Source organism: Cladophialophora immunda (assembly GCF_000835495.1).
Source record: "Cladophialophora immunda strain CBS 83496 unplaced genomic scaffold supercont1.1, whole genome shotgun sequence".
NCBI classification, from domain to species: Eukaryota; Fungi; Ascomycota; class Eurotiomycetes; order Chaetothyriales; family Herpotrichiellaceae; genus Cladophialophora; species Cladophialophora immunda.
The window spans coordinates 4,320,336-4,336,037 of record NW_015622541.1 but is presented as its reverse complement, the minus strand read 5'-3'; the positions used below and the strand labels follow the sequence as shown (position 1 = coordinate 4,336,037).

The following is a 15,702-nucleotide window of genomic DNA, read 5'->3' as shown; positions in this document are numbered from 1 at the left end:
AGCTGTGAGCTTAAGCCGAGGGTAACTGATCGAAACCAAATACTCGACATGTCCAAAAACCCAACGAGAAGGATACCGAAGACATCTTGACATCTCTGTGTATTCCTCCCACTTTCTGCCATCCACAACTCCACGCGCCTGGTCGTCTCATCCAAAATGCCTCCCAGACCTCACCCACCTCTGCAGATCCCCGATTCCTACGCTACCCTTCCTCTCAAGCAGATCAAAGTCTCTCACGTCCCCGAATCCTCGCCAACACCTACACCGGTGCTTATCATAACATTAAATAGACCGCAGAAACACAATGCCTTCACCGATCAAATGCGGGAAGATATGGAACGGGTTTACGAACTCATCGACATTGATCCACGGGTCAAGGTAGTTGTCTTGACCGGTGCGGGACGGAGCTTCTGCGCAGGAGCTGATCTGGAGATTGGATTCTTGGGAGCAAAAGATACAACTGGCGAGGTTAAGAATCCCAAAACAGAACGTGATGTAGATCACAGAGATGGGTAGGGAGGCCCCTTGAATATACGAAGGCCAATGCTGACCTGTTCACGCAGCGGAGGGAGAACTTCTTTGGCAATCCACCACTGTTCCAAGCCAACCATCGCTGCCATCCAAGGTGCGGCTGTCGGTGTCGGCATTACCATGTGCCTACCAGCATGCATCCGAATCGCATATGCGAAAGCCAAGATTGGCTTCGTGTTCAGTAGACGAGGGCTCATCATGGAAGCCTGCTCCTCCTTCTTCCTCCCGCGGTTGATTGGCCATTCCAGAGCCCTGCATTTGACCACGACCGGCTCCGTGTATCCTGCAGAGAGCCCGCTGTTTGGCACTCTTTTCTCTGAGCTATGTCCAACGCCAGAGGCAACCTTGGCTCGAGCACTCGAGCTTGCGGATGAGGTTGCAAAGAATACATCGACCGTCTCGACAAAGCTCATGAGGGAGCTTATGTACCGAGGAGCGGACAGTGCAGAGGGTGCCCATCTTCTTGATTCCAAGGTCATCCACGGCTTGTTTGGGAGCAAGGACAATCTTGAAGGTGTTCAGAGCTTCTTGGAGAAGAGACCGGTCAACTTCACCGGGCAGTTGCCTCAGGATGCCCCAGCTGCATATCCCTGGTGGGAACAGATCGATATTGGCGAAAAGGGGCCAGACCCAAGAGGCAAGCCCAAGCTGTAGATTTGAGTTTGTTCGTGTAGCCTCGGATCGGAATTTCTTGAATAACGAATTCGCATCAGATAGTGGTTACTCTTGGCCCTGTGAATCTCGCTTTGAGTTATGTTAACCTGCCTCTTCTGGCAGATTCAGTGACCAAAACCAGATATCAATTGGTTGTGCGTGCCTTTATTGAGCCAAAAGGAACCCAGATGCCAGCTGCAGCTAGATCAGTCATCCTTTTGGCGAGCCATCTTGCCAAACACATCAACGACCTTGTCACCATCGGTGCTGTACGATTTGGTAAGCAATCGGGGCTTGGTGTACGCTCTGTTGGAGGCCATTGGCGGAACATCGGCGTGGGGGGGTGTTGAAGGAATCTTCCCACGGCGACGGATCACATCATCAACCAACTGTCCAGCAGCCCTGCAGCCCACCATTGAAACCTACGCGACCAAGATCCAAGTCCCGACGGGCTTTTGAGAAACCGTTCCTCGATTGCGATAAAAAGCGCTCGGGCCTTCCTTTCCAGTTTTCTTTCCCTCTCTCTCCGTGACATGTCAATTGGGACCGGCCGACTCTCTAGGCTTTCTGCTGCACTCAACCGAACTCCGATTCTGGCGTCTGGAAGATCTCTGCACATTGCACCGTTGCGGCCGGACCCCGCTTCGTCCCCTGCGTCTGTGTCTAGACTTGCAGGTCTCACCAAACAGTTCTCCTCCTCTTCCTCGAATATGGCTCCCGTCACGAAGCAATATGACTACATAGTCATTGGAGGTGGATCAGGTGGAAGTGGCGCTGCGAGAAGAGCAAGCGGGTGGTACGGGGCAAAGACATGTATCATCGATGCAGGTGTCTCGGGAGGCTGCTGTGTGAATGTCGGGTAAAGAAAAAAGCCATACAAACGAAAAGAGGCACATGTACTGATATCCCATCCCAGCTGCGTACCGAAAAAAATGACCTGGAACTTCGCGTCCATCAGCGAAGCCATGGCAGCAGGCAAGCACTACGGCTACAAATTTGGCGACGGCAATTCCTTCGATTTCAAGACCTTCGTCGAGAAGCGTGATGCCAGAATAAAAGTCCTCAACGGCGCCTATGAGAATAATTGGTCTAAAGAAGGCATTGATCTGATCAAGGGCCAAGCGACATTTGTCAGCGAGCATGAGATGGAAGTGAAGCCCAAGGATGGAGGCGAAGCATTCAGGGTTACGGCGCCGCATATTTGCATTGCGACTGGGTCGTTTCCGACAAAGCCCGAAGGCATCAAGGGTTCAGAGTACGGCATTACGTCCGACGAGTTCTTCCTGATCAAACACCTCCCGAAGAAGATGGTTTTCGTTGGCGCAGGATACATCGCAGTCGAGCTTGCAGGCGTGATGAATGCCATCGGTGTTGAGACGCACCTGTTCATCCGTGGCAACACCTTTTTGAGAAAATTCGATCCGATGGTTCAGGAGACCATGACCAAGCATTATGAGGAGATTGGCGTCCACGTGCATCGAAACCACCCCGGTATCAAGGAAGTTATACAAGTGAAACCCGGTAGCGAAGACGGCTCCGACCCCCGAGAAAAGCAGCTCAAGTTAATAATGAACGATGGCTCCGAGATGCAAACCAATGAACTATTATGGGCAATTGGTCGCGGTCCAGAAACAAGAGGATTGGGACTAGAGAAACTCCCCATGAAAACGAACAAACAGGGCCACATTGTGGTGGATAAATACCAGAACACATCCGTTGAGGGTATTTATGCCTTAGGAGACGTTACAGGCCAGGTATATGAGCTGCGGAAAGCCCGAATACATCTCCTTCTAACAATTGAGCCAGGCTGAACTCACACCCGTTGCCATTGCCGCCGGTCGCCAACTTGGTAACCGCCTCTTTGGACCTCCCGAATTCAAAGATTCGCACCTACAATACGATCGCATCCCCTCCGTGGTTTTCTCACACCCTGAAGTCGGCGCCACCGGGCTCACCGAACCTCAAGCGATCGAAAAGTATGGCAAAGAGAATGTTAAAGTGTATCATACAAAGTTCTCAGCGATGTTCTACGATGTGTAAGTAATACTGCCGGAAGCAGCGCTACGGATCAAGGGCCCAAGAATCTCAGCTAATGGTATTTACCAGATACCCTGCCGAAGAGAAGAAGAAAGAACCCACAGAGTTCAAGATTGTGTGTCAAGGGCCTCGCGAGGAGATCGTGGGGCTGCATATTCTGGGCCGGGGCGTTGATGAGATGATGCAAGGCTTTGGGTGAGTACTTCTGACCAATTCCCAGTCTACCCTTGGATGGGCCTGGTTTGAAGGAACATACAAGAAGACTGTCTCAATTGGTTTGTGGCTAACGTCGCAATCTCCTAGGGTTGCGGTCAAAATGGGCGCGACGAAGAAAGACTTCGATAGCTGTGTTGCTATCCATCCAGTATGTTTCCCCTTGCTATCTTCCTGTGCCTTCCTTGAGTCCACACTACTTACAAACAGCAGACAAGCGCTGAGGAACTGGTGACAATGAGATAAAAGATATAATTATGCCGGCATCCCCTTCTTCTTCAGCCCTCGAAGTTGCTTAGACGGTCTTATGGAGAAAAGAATGGCATGGAGCAAGCTCGGCTTCATGCATGACTAGACTTGCTAGCGTGCTGCTACACCTCTTTGCAATTCTAGAGATCAAGAATTTCGCGTGGGCTATCTACACATGTGTCAAGCTGCATAGACTCCGACAATGCGGTGGTCAAGAGAGGATAAACTTTAAACTCGCTACAATACAACATTGTACCGCATTCCTTCGTGCCCTTGTTCCTTCGCTGTGACTCGCATGGTTTCACATATCCTCGAGACATCTGTGAAGGCCCCCTCACATGCATACACGTGAGGATCTCTATCCTTATAGAGCCCAGACCCTCTCGGCCCCACTGGCGTCCCTCACCCCGTACTTGTTCATCCGGCCGTACCACAGTCTCAGGCCGGCGGTGACGGCCGCGACGAAGAAGCCGCACGCCGCGCAGGTGAAATTGCCCGTGGGGTAGCCCTTGTGCGCCTCGTCGGCCTTCCAGATCCACTGGGCGATGATCTGCCCGATGCCCGCGGAGCTGTTGTTGAGGGCGATGGCGAAGGGGATCGTCAGCAGCGAGGGCGTGTTGCAGGCGACCCAGTTGGCCATCGAGGGCGCGACGGGGAACGCCCCGCACGCGGCGAGGCAGAGGCACCCGTACCGCGCCGTGTAGGCGTCCGGCGGGAGCAGGCCCGCGGCGAGCCAGCCCGCGGCGCCGACCAGCGAGGCGAGGGTGATGTGCACGCCGCGCGCGTTGAAGTGGTCCGCCGAGTAGGACAGGGTGATGGCCACGACGAAGCCGACGCACCACGGCGGCACGGTGAGCAGCTGCGCGTGGATCGACGTGTAGCCGAGCCCGTTGACGATGGTCGGGGTGAAGAATGTGAAGGAGCCCTGCGGCACGACGTCGGCGATCTGGGGTGTGTGTGTGCGTAATTAGTCTTTCTGTGCGAGATCCTCTTTCGAGACGGCCATATCCCTATAGTCACAAGGCGGTATAGAAGTATAGGGAGATGCTAACAGCAAGTATGGACGGGAAAGTCAAGAGAGAACAAAAGAACTCACGTATGCAATGTAATGCGCCAGCATCCTGGGGCTGAAGAACGTCTCGAGGACCTCCTTCCTCGAGGCATGGCTCCTGAGATACCCGCCGCCTCGTTCCTTCAGCCGATCCTCTGCGAACCGCTTGTCCGACTCGTTCAGAAACTTGGCCCGCGCGGGATAGTCGGGGAGGAAGAACAGAAAGGACGCCGAGACCAGGGTGATAATGCCCTCGATGATGAACAGCCACCTGAACCCCTGGAGGCCGGCCGTGCCGTTGACGTGGCCCACGCCGTAGGCGATTGCGCCTCCAAAGGCGCCTGCGAGGTTGCAGAAGGCCACGACGCAGGCGATGCGGACGGCGCGCTCGTTGAAGCGGTACCAGATCGTGATGAAGTAGACGATGCCTAGAAAAGGAAGGGGATATAGGGTCAGCAATCATGTAGCGAGAGCGTAGCAGGATCAATCCCCGGCACGTCCGTCGATCATTCTTTCTGTCCTTTCCCTCTGGTGCCAATCAGAGTAGAGTAGGAGATCCAGCACACTTGTTTCGATCGGACGTGGAGGAGGGGGGTGGAGCGTAGTTACCTGGGAAGAAACCAGCCTCGAAAGCGCCAATCAAGAACCTCAACACAACGACCGTCGTGTAGTTCTGCACGCCGGCAAACCCAATGGTCAACGCACCCCACGCGAACAGCAGGAATGCCAGCCACAGAGACGGCCGGACCCAGTGCTTCATGACATAGTTGCTCGGCACCTCGAAGAGCGTGTACGCGAGGGAGAAGAGGGAGACGGTGACGGCGTAGCCATTGGCCGTCATGTGCGTCTGCTGCAGCAAGTCGTCGCCCGTCTCCGAGTTGAGGACCTTGGAGTTGCCAATGTTGCCTCGGTCGAGGAAGTTGAGCAGGTAGACCCAGCAGCAGAGGGGGAGGATGCGGATGTCGAGGCGGCGGTTGAGGCGGCGGTTGCGCTTCTCGTACTCGACGTGGTCGACGGCATAGGCGCCCTCGTCGCTCGACGGGGACTCGATGACGGCTTTCTGTGACACCACGACGTCTTAGAAAAACCCCGCTGGCGCGTCTGTGAGGCTCAGGCTACCCAAGTGAACTGCGTACCTCTGGTAATGTATCCTCGTGGTGCTCTGCGGGCGGTGATTTCTCCATCTTTGCTGGGAAAAAAGAGACAGTTTCTTGAGCTGACCACCTACCTGGTTTTGGGGATTCTTCCGATGGAATGAGACAGAGACCACCACAGGTACATCGTATCCTTCTCCCATCTTATATCATGGGCCTTTGGGCCATCGCCCCCCCTCCTCCCCCTTGGAGCGTGACATCTTAGAAGATCAACCCGACGGACTTCAACCGATCGGCAATGAGGCCGTCATGCCCGGCTTGTTCGTCTTGCATCACACATGGGTCAAGACCTGAAGCCCTGAGACAGGGACCCATGCACGTCGGCATATGAGAAGAGGGATCAGAATGGGGGTGTGATATGAAGATCATACGTGGAATGATGGTGGATTGCCAGGGAAAACTGCGGGCGGCGCGGGGAAAACCAAGGCGGAGAAAAGAGCCTCGCCAGCCTATTGATGCATTGCTCCGTCTAGCGCAACATCTATGGCCAGGGGGGGATCCTCTAATCACTTCTCCAACTATCCACACGAGAGGCTATGGTACAGTATACCTGTCGAGGCGAGGTAGGTAACATCCATGCCCTGCAAGCTAGTATCAGACTGGGGGCTCGGCTCGCGGTGTGCCGAATTCTTTCATTCATCTCATGACAGGTTGAGGGCTAAACAGAAGGCAAAGACAAAGCACCGAATCCACGGCACGAGAACAAACAATATGGCCTGCTTCGCCGCAAAAAGACAAAAATCGCACCATACCCCATCTACCCAACATCCATAAAACCAACCTCTGTCTTAGGAGTAGGCATCTGAATCTTCCTGTTCTTCCTCCCTGCGGTCGGCGTCATCCTCCATGTGCGCATAGTCGAGTATTCCATCATCATACTTCTCCTCCCTTCGATGAGGAATGACACTCTTCTCGATGCCAAAAGTCTTAATGATATCTTCCCAGACGTCGAAGTCGAGGGTGAAGATGGCTTGGTTGCGCTGTGTTTCCTGCCTCTCTGCGAGACTCTTGGGACGCTCGAGGCCGAGTGTTGGCAGTCCATGGCTGTCAAAGTCTAAGGCAACTTTTCCTTCCTTGATCAAAAAACTCACGTAAAACATGTTCTCGACGGTCTGGCCAAAAGATTTTGGGTTGACGCAGAAGTTGAATAGTGGTACACACCCGTTGTCGGCAATTACATTTCTTCGCAGGATCTCTCGCGTTTGCTCCTCCGAAAGAGTCTCGTCTGCTTCGTCGACTTCTTTTTCTGCGTTCTTCATTCCAGTAAACATAGCCTTTTGCAAGAGTCGTGCAATCTCGGTGCAGATCTCGGTGAGGTTGGCCGATTCTTGCTTCTCAAGGTCTTCGTCGCCCAGCTGAACCGGACGCACCGCTTGGGTGAGTTCAGTACGAGCCTCGCGAGCTTTCCGCTGGGTTTGCTGCCGAGCCTTCTTTTGAACCGACAGCGGGCCAAGGAGAAAGCCGGTCAAGCAAGGGCGTGAGTTGTACAGGAAGCAGCCGCTCCTCCCCAAATACTCCCAGTTCATGGTATCACCCTCATCCTCTTCATCCGCATCATGACGCCGTCTTCGCCGTTGAGTTTGAGTGCTGGGAGGGGCATCACGGTAGGCCGCTTCAGGCTCATGACCCTGTTTCATGAACATGATGCATTTTGTGACGAAATCGTCGACATCAATGCCGATCGTCCCGTCACCCAGCGTCAGATTGTTGATCTTTCGGTAAGACAGGTCTGCAGTCTCGACAAGTAGCCGCGAATCAATGGTTGCCTCAGACGTTTGCTTGACATTCTTGTAAAGCTCGTCTGCTGTCCTGAGAGTCTCCTCGAGGCCTTTTGAATCAGGCCGAAGATACTCTGCCCTGGAATCATGTAGCTTTGCGAAAAGACTGCGCAGACCTTTACGGACTTGGCGTCGTTCTTCGGGATTCTGGTCAGGATCATAGTATTGGTGGGCCGATGGGGTTTGTGGTTCTTGCCCGCCCGTTCTTCTTCGTTTTCGTGAGCCGCCGGGAGTCATATCTGTCATATGGGCTGTGGCACTCTTTCTCTTCTTGTGACTGCTCGCAGTGTGATGCTCGTTCTCTTTATCGGAGCCGGACGCCTCGATGGTTGAGGGGCGTGTCTGAGAGGCAGCGTCTGTATGACTGGCTGGGGAGCTTGTGAGCCTCTCGTTCTCTGTATCAGACGATACAGCCTGGGTATTCAGACGGGCCATGACTGGCGCATTTCCGCAGAAGCGAGGCCAGAAGGACTATCGTGTGCTGCAAGTCGCTAACGATGGACTTCAGCAGGGGGCGAGGGGCTGCCTAGACTTTGAGGGAAAGGAGGGCGCTTCCCGTCCACAGCCTCACGGTACAAGGCACACTGCACTAACTGTGAGAATACCGAGGGTGGGAAAGGCACGAGACAAGGCGAACAGAGAACAGGTTTCACATGGAGAGGGGACGAGGCGCAGCGAGACGCGGCGCAGTGACACTCAACGCGCCTGGGAGATAAACTAATCCACTCTTGGTTAGCGCTTCAGCCTTCCCGTTGGTCGCCCGTTGGTCGCCCGCCTTGTCCATCATTCCCATCATTCACCAGGCTTCACTCCTGTCTGGATGTTGCTGTGCATCGATTGTCCATCTGCTGATGCTAACTCGCCGCCTTATCCATCTCCAGCTTTGCAACACCATGGACAGTGGCTCCTCTGACCTTGCATCATGGATACATACACCTTCGCAACCTCTCGCCAGATAGACTTCCCTGTCTGTGTCAGAATGTGAGTATTTGGCCCCCTCGATCACCCTTCTCAATCCGTCCGGCCTGTTGCCGTCAGATCCCCGACTAAGACGGATTCTTCACACTAACTTGCGCATAGCAATACGTTGGAGGGCAAACAGCATTCCTTTCCGTATACTGTCCTTCTGAAACACCCAGAAATACGCCACGTTGGATCGGTCCAGAACCCGAATTCAGAGCTGTATGTGACTGCTCAGCTATGGGCCGAATCCAAGCCGCTGGGTGTCTCTATGCAAACGCCACATACGTTCTTCAAAAATAACAGGACCTGGAACAAATGGCTAGAATTACCCGTTCTAGTCAAGGACTGCCCCATTTCCTCACAGATTGCTATCACCATATGGGACATCACGCCCTGTCCAGAGAACGGTAGCATTGACCACGCTGTGCCATTCGGCGGCACAACCATTCCATTGTTTGATGGAGATGGTACTTTGAGGAAAGGTCGCCAGAAGTGCAAAGTCTATCGTCGACGATCCGCCGATGGTCAGTCGCCATCTCGGACTCCTCACATTCCCCGCCCAAAGCGTCGGAAGCCGAATGAGCAGCCACCTCCGCCTCTTCCAGAGGAGGAGGAGCTAGAAAGGCTGGAGCAACTCTTCAAAAAGCATGAAATGAACGAGATTCCTCAGAATGACTGGCTAGATCAACTGGTCTTTCAAAATGTTGGCAAGAAAGCCCGCGAAGTTGAAGAAGCAGCACGAAAACGCTCCTCAGTCAATAAGCCTTCAAAGCGCAAGTCAGGCCAGTTGACATCTAAGGGGATGAATGATACTGCGAACGGACACGCCGAGCTTGACGCTGATGATGACTCTGACGACGACACGGATGATGAAGAACGCTTCACTCTTTATGTCGATTTTCCCCGGTGGGATTTCCCCGTCATCTTTGAAGATTTCGGATATGAACCATCGAAGATGATGAAGGAGTTTCAAAGTACTCCGTCGGCTTCAGCAGTGGGAGCGAAACCGCCGCCAGAAGTCCGATATGGACCAGGTATCGCTCCAGGCACATCCGTCGTTGATGACGAGGAATATCCGGTGGTCCAAATATTTGACCCCGAGCAGTTTCAACGGGAGAATCCCTGTGAGAGCAAACACCGTCGCCTGGTCCGAAGCGACAGGAATGCATTTTCCGACAGTGATCAAAAGCCGAATGCCAAAATGAGGGACGAACTCAATGAGATTCTGTCATTTGGACCGACCCAAGAGCTGAGTGCGCAAGACAAAGATGTCATCTGGACATTCCGACGGCACTTAAGTCGTGATAAACGAGCTCTGACCAAGGTTGTCAAAGCGACCGATTTCACCAATCCAAACGAGGTTCGCCAACTTGTTGAATTGATCCCTAGGTGGGCTAAGATCGATGTCGATGCAGCTCTCGAATTACTTGGTCCGACTTACGATAACCCCGTTGTCCGGGCCTACGCCGTTGACCGACTTCGGCAAGCTGGGGACGCCGAATTGCAGTTATACCTTCTTCAACTCGTCCAAGCGCTGAAATTCGAGAAGTATGAGAGTACCGAAGAAGGGCTTCCTGCCTCGTCGCTGGCCAAATTCCTCATTGATCGTGCTGCCAATAATTTTATGCTCGGTAATTACCTGCACTGGTTCCTTATGGTCGAATGCGTTGATCAGGGCAGCGACACCAGCGCCGCAAATCGAGCGGTATTTGCAAGAGTGGAGTATTACTTTATGGTGGAATTGGAAAAGCGTGATCCGAGTCTGCGCAAGACATTGTTGAGACAAGGCGAATTGATCACGATCCTGTCGAGCATCAGTAAGGAAATCCGTTTCAGCAGGACCAATCGCCTACAAAAAATCGAGTTGCTTAAGAAGACTCTGGCTGATCCCAAGAACGAACTTGTCAAAATTGAGCCGCCTATTCCACTGGCGCTTGACCCTGAAGTCCAAGTGTGTGGAATCTATCCTGAAGAAGCCAATGTCTTCAAGTCCTCACTGTCACCACTGTACCTCAACTTCAAAGTCGCAAGCGCCGCTGAAAGTTCGAGCGCATCGACACAGCGAACGCAAACACACGGCAAATATCCCATCATTTTTAAGACAGGCGATGATTTGCGGCAAGATCAACTCGTCATTCAGATCATTACACTGATGAACAATCTGCTGCTCAAGGAGAACCTGGACCTGAAATTGACTCCATACCGCATTCTCGCCACCTCGCCATCGGCTGGTGCTGTCCAATTCATTCCGTCCACTGCGCTCTCTGTCATCTCGGCGAAATACAAGGGGTCGGTACTGGCCTATCTGCGCGCCAACAACCCCGACGCTTCTGGACCTCTTGGCGTCCGCAAGGAGACAATGGATACCTACATAAGATCGTGTGCCGGGTACTGTGTAATCACGTACATCCTGGGGGTCGGCGACCGCCACCTCGACAATCTCTTGCTTCAGCCCTCGGGCCACTTCTTCCACATCGACTTCGGCTTCATTCTCGGACGGGATCCGAAGCCTTTTGCACCACTCATCAAGCTGTGCAAAGAAATGGTAGAGGGTCTGGGTGGCACCACCTCACCACAGTACGCGCAGTTCAAACAATTCTGCTTCACGGCGTATACGACCCTACGCAAGTCGAGCTCCTTGGTGTTGAACCTGTTCAGTCTGATGGTCCAGAGCTCCGTCACGGACATTAGGCTGATGGAAGAACAGATGGGAGGCATGGGCGGCGCCGTGGGCAAAGTGAGGGAAAGATTCAATCTTGACGTCAGCGAAGAAGAGGCAGTAAGGGCATTGGATCAGGTGCTGGCAGACAGTGTCAATGCTGTTTTTGGAGTGGTCATTGATAGACTCCATGAATTTGTGCAGGGCTGGCGGGCTTGATTTGAGCTCTCTGTTGCTTGCCCAGTTTGAGATTCCATCTCGGGCTTGAGTCCGTCAGTAAACTAAAGTCACTGCCTGAATGCAAACCTTGATACATCCCCTAGGAGTTATCCTGGGTGCTCTATATCCACCCGAATGCGCCTTCGTCGCTCGTACTTGGAGTCTTGGACAGTACTTCGTGTGAAAGACCCGCTCTAGGCGTCGAGCCTTATGAGAGTCTTGTGTTGACGATAGATGTTGAAGCCAAGCCTCGTGGGAAGAAGAATACCATGTTGAGCCGCAGCGTCTCTATGCTGTGCATCGTAGAAACGTTCTTGCTCGGTACCGTATTAATCGCGGGCGAGGCGGGCACGCGGGAAATCCAGAGCGGGGTTCAAGTTCTCCACATTGATCGCTTCACAACACAGACACATCGCCGCAAACACGAACAACTTGTAGAAACATCCGAGATCACAGCGACTACTTTCTGTAACATCTCTTTCCAAGTTATTCCACCTTGCAGCTCGCACCTCAACGAAATGTCGGCCGAATCCCAGCCTATCTCAGCAGACCGTTTCGCTCTAGCTATTCAAGACCTTCCTGCTGAGAACTTGTACTCCAAGGCTCAAGAAATTGAAAACTCCATCGCCCACCTCGAACGCTCCAACAGACAACTGCAAGAATATATTGATAGCATCAGATCAGACACCAGCTTACCAGAAAGTACGAGGCAAGAGGGGGACAAAGACTGCTCGGATGCAATTCAGGAGAACCATATTGTGATCGAACGACAGAGGGAGAGAGTAGAGCTGTTGAAACGTGAGGTGGAGAGAAGAGGAGGGAAATGGCACGAAGCTGACACCAATGGAAAGTTGAACGGGGCATCAGAAGAGCCGTCCGGTGGTACAGCAGAGACGGAGAGGAACGCAGGTGGAAGATTGACCGACGAGGAATTGCGGCGGCAGATGATGGATCGGCTCGGAGGCGACGACAACGATAACAACGGGGACGGAATGCATTTGTAACCAAGATTGTCGGCAGAGAAACGTGAAAACACTATACCACCATCTCTCGGCAGAGTCAGGGCCCCCAGGCCGTCTACGCTTGTCCGCAAATATCCTCAAAGACACAGCAGCATGCCGCCCGCAGTCATGGAGATATTCCTTCGCGCGATCTCAGGACTTTCCGTGCGATCGGGGAAACTATCGACACAGAGCACACCATATGAGACTTCCTAACTCTGTCTATGGCTTCGGAATGCAGCAGTAAGCAAAGCAATTGTACAGAGGCCGCATCATCCTGCGCGGAGGATATTATCTACCATCGCTCCGAGGGTCTGCACAAGGATAACGAAAGCAGAACCGTGGAGCGACCAGCAGCCTAGATCCCCGAGACCAACACATCAAGACCATAAGTCAATTTGCAGACATGCCGAACAGCTACCAGCCAGGATTTTGATTCTCTCCGATGTTGGGAGTAATTGCCCTCCGAATGTACTGAATCCAGCCAGCAAATGCGTGTGATAGGACGACCAACACGGTCTGGACCATGATTATTATTCAGATATGGGTTGCAAAGGCACGGTTGGTCCCGCCAGCACCACGCGATGAGAAAGTCGGAACCAGAACGAACCGAGTGGCTTACAAAGGAATGGGATCTTCACCCGCCAAGCACGTGCAAGGCTGTGGGCCAGGAGGCTGCGATACAAGACCAACATCCCCCACTCCCGCGTCATAGATTCGATTGATCGCCGAATGCACGATCCCGTGTCTCTTTGTTCGCCTTCTGGATCCCGGATGCTTCACATGCCGATTCAATTACACAATCGGCAGCGTATTCATTCGCTTTCTGATGCCTTTTGAGTCTATCGGCTACTTGGCTGGAGATCCCCTTATGCTCCAGTAAGTCGTGTTGGCGTGCAGATATGCAGGATGCCCCGTTCCATCATGACGCCTCGAGGCTGAAAAATCGGTACTGACGTCTTTTAAATCCGATATACCTCCCCCCTCCCTTAGCAATGTGTATCTCCTCAAAACACTTTTTCTGACCTTGAACCTGTGTTTCTGCCGCTTACAACAAATATGGAAGACCTGTTTCGAGATACGGTTGTCGGGCAAATACTGCGGCTTGTTACTGGAAGAAGGATTCTCCAATATCCTGAGGAGCGAGATCCATCCATATGGCAGAGATACCTCAACGTCGAAAAGTCGGCCAACATGGCTATCCATGGCACCACGGCCACACCTCAACAAGAAAAAGAACTTTCTAGTGCATCCTCGTCCGATCCGCCTACGCCTCCAACGGAAGAGAAGCAGCAGCAACGAGAAACGCCGTCAAATTACGACCAGACCACTATCCCAGCAGAGGCAAAGGAACAATTAGACCTAACGTCCGCCCCTCGACATCCAGATCCCCATTTTCAAGGGCCTTCTCGCCGTTCTTCGGGCTCGGCATCGACAGTCAACGAGTTCGAAAATGTCCTGGTCAATACTCTCAGTGGCACAAGAGTCGACCCTGAGAGAGGGCGGGATGCAGACATTGTGGATTGGTACGGTCCTGACGATCCAGAAAATCCTCGAAACTGGGGCCGATTCAAGAAAATCTGGGTTACCTTCGAGATCTGCCTCTTGACCTTTTCCGTCTACATTGGCTCTTCCATATATTCTGCTGGTATCTTGGATGTGAGCAAGGACTTCGGGGTTAGTCGTGTCGCTGCCACTCTAGGTCTGACATTGTTCGTGTTGGGCTATGGAGTCGGTCCGATGTTTCTAAGTCCCTTGTCGGAGCTACCGCAGACTGGAAGAGGCCCTATCTACATTGGGACTCTAGCGCTCTTCGTCATTCTGCAGGTTCCGACTGCGTTAGCCACCAATTTCGGCATGCTGATGGCATTCCGCTTCATCACGGGTTTTGTGGGATCGCCTCCCCTTGCCACCGGAGGCGCCACGATTGGGGACATGTATTCTCCGTCCAAAAGAACATATGGGATGGCTGTTTGGGGTATTGGAGCCGTGTGTGGACCTACCATGGTGAGTTCGTCTCGTCTGTCATAGACCATTTTTGAGTCCCAATCAGCCACGGTCGCTGCATCTCCCATGTCTGCTGTGAACTGACACATAATTGCAGGGCCCTCTTGTCGGGGGCTTCGCGGCGGAATCAGAAGGATGGACCTGGACGATTTGGGAACTCATGTGGCTGTCCGGGTTCACCTTGGTCCTTCTCCTGTTCTTGATGCCGGAGACTTCTTCGGCCAACATCCTTTACCGACGCACAATGCGCCTTCGCAAATTGACGGGCAACCAAAAACTCATGTGCGAGCCACAACTCATCGGCGAACAAATGACGGCCAGAGAAATCGTCATGATGACCCTCGTCCGCCCTTTTCTTTTGTGTTTCACGGAACCCATGGTCTTCCTGCTGAACATGTACATCGCCCTCATCTACGGATTGCTGTATATCTGGTTTGAGAGTTTCCCCATCGTCTTCAGTGGAATCTACGGCTTCAGTCTGGGCCTCGAAGGCACTGCGTTTCTGGGCATCCTCATTGGTGTCCTGCTCACCCTCCCGCCGTTCGTCTGGTACCAGATGAAATACATTGAGCCCAAGTTCAACGACAAGGGCGAGCTGCAGCCCGAGTGGCGCCTTCCGCCTTCCTTCGTCGGCGCCTTTGCAATCCCAATCTGTCTGTTCTGGTTCGGGTGGTCTGCCCGGCCGGACATTCATTGGATCATGCCCATCATCGGCACGGCCTGGTTCTCCGTGGGCGCATTCTTGCTCTTCAATTCGGTCCTCAATTACCTGGCGGACGCATATCCGGCGTACGCTGCGAGCGTGTTGGCCGGCAACGACTTCTTCCGGTCCTCCTTCGGCGCAGGTTTTCCGCTGTTTGCCTCGGCCATGTACAACAACCTTGGAGTCGGCTGGGCGAGTTCGACATTGGGATTTCTCGCTATTGCGTTCATCCCCATCCCTTTCTTCCTGTTCAAGGTGAGTTCTCCTTCTCTTCGTCGTCGAGGATTGTCTAGTGCTGATCCATAACAACAGTACGGTGAGCGGCTGAGGATGAAGAGCAGATATGCTCAGAAGGACTACTAGCCAGATGTGAGACAATAGAAGCGGGTGAGGCGCCGGCGGTGGCGACAATTCATTGTATTTGGGAATGATACCCTCCTCTCTTGAGATCCGTCGCTGGCATTACAGAGCGCTGACAGAGAA

The 15,702-nt window shown here is 53.1% G+C and overlaps 7 protein-coding genes across 7 annotated transcripts; 5 read left to right on the top strand and 2 right to left on the bottom strand.

The window, feature by feature from the left end:
• Window positions 1-156: 156 nt before the first annotated feature.
• PV07_01254 (uncharacterized protein) lies at window positions 157-1,185 on the top strand (the record flags this gene model as incomplete). Its single annotated transcript, XM_016387764.1, has 2 exons — window positions 157-512; window positions 564-1,185. The coding sequence occupies 2 exons, from the start codon at window positions 157-159 to the stop codon at window positions 1,183-1,185; spliced, it is 978 nt and encodes a 325-aa protein (XP_016254692.1).
• A 533-nt stretch (window positions 1,186-1,718) lies between these two features.
• On the top strand, window positions 1,719-3,681 carry PV07_01253 (glutathione-disulfide reductase; the record flags this gene model as incomplete). Its single annotated transcript, XM_016387763.1, has 6 exons — window positions 1,719-2,044; window positions 2,102-2,939; window positions 2,992-3,221; window positions 3,292-3,417; window positions 3,526-3,586; window positions 3,649-3,681. 6 exons carry the CDS (start codon window positions 1,719-1,721, stop codon window positions 3,679-3,681), a joined length of 1,614 nt encoding a protein of 537 aa, XP_016254691.1.
• A 144-nt stretch (window positions 3,682-3,825) lies between these two features.
• PV07_01252 (uncharacterized protein) lies at window positions 3,826-6,313 on the bottom strand. Its single transcript, XM_016387762.1, has 4 exons — window positions 5,872-6,313; window positions 5,345-5,795; window positions 4,781-5,163; window positions 3,826-4,630 (listed from the first exon to the last, which is right to left on the bottom strand). Exons 1-4 carry the CDS (start codon window positions 5,917-5,919, stop codon window positions 4,049-4,051), a joined length of 1,464 nt encoding a protein of 487 aa, XP_016254690.1. The 5' UTR covers window positions 5,920-6,313; the 3' UTR covers window positions 3,826-4,048.
• A 69-nt stretch (window positions 6,314-6,382) lies between these two features.
• Window positions 6,383-8,298, bottom strand: PV07_01251 (uncharacterized protein). Its single transcript, XM_016387761.1, has one exon. It carries the CDS (start codon window positions 8,100-8,102, stop codon window positions 6,678-6,680), a length of 1,425 nt encoding a protein of 474 aa, XP_016254689.1. The 5' UTR covers window positions 8,103-8,298; the 3' UTR covers window positions 6,383-6,677.
• A 173-nt stretch (window positions 8,299-8,471) lies between these two features.
• PV07_01250 (uncharacterized protein) lies at window positions 8,472-11,647 on the top strand. The gene is made up of 2 exons (XM_016387760.1): window positions 8,472-8,648; window positions 8,748-11,647. The coding sequence occupies exons 1-2, from the start codon at window positions 8,590-8,592 to the stop codon at window positions 11,506-11,508; spliced, it is 2,820 nt and encodes a 939-aa protein (XP_016254688.1). The 5' UTR covers window positions 8,472-8,589; the 3' UTR covers window positions 11,509-11,647.
• A 379-nt stretch (window positions 11,648-12,026) lies between these two features.
• On the top strand, window positions 12,027-12,512 carry PV07_01249 (uncharacterized protein; the record flags this gene model as incomplete). The annotated part of the gene is made up of 1 exon (XM_016387759.1): window positions 12,027-12,512. The coding sequence occupies one exon, from the start codon at window positions 12,027-12,029 to the stop codon at window positions 12,510-12,512; it is 486 nt and encodes a 161-aa protein (XP_016254687.1).
• Window positions 12,513-13,568: 1,056 nt separating this feature from the next.
• Window positions 13,569-15,582, top strand: PV07_01248 (uncharacterized protein; the record flags this gene model as incomplete). Its single annotated transcript, XM_016387758.1, has 3 exons — window positions 13,569-14,516; window positions 14,614-15,474; window positions 15,532-15,582. The coding sequence occupies 3 exons, from the start codon at window positions 13,569-13,571 to the stop codon at window positions 15,580-15,582; spliced, it is 1,860 nt and encodes a 619-aa protein (XP_016254686.1).
• Between the last annotated feature and the right edge of the window lie 120 nt (window positions 15,583-15,702).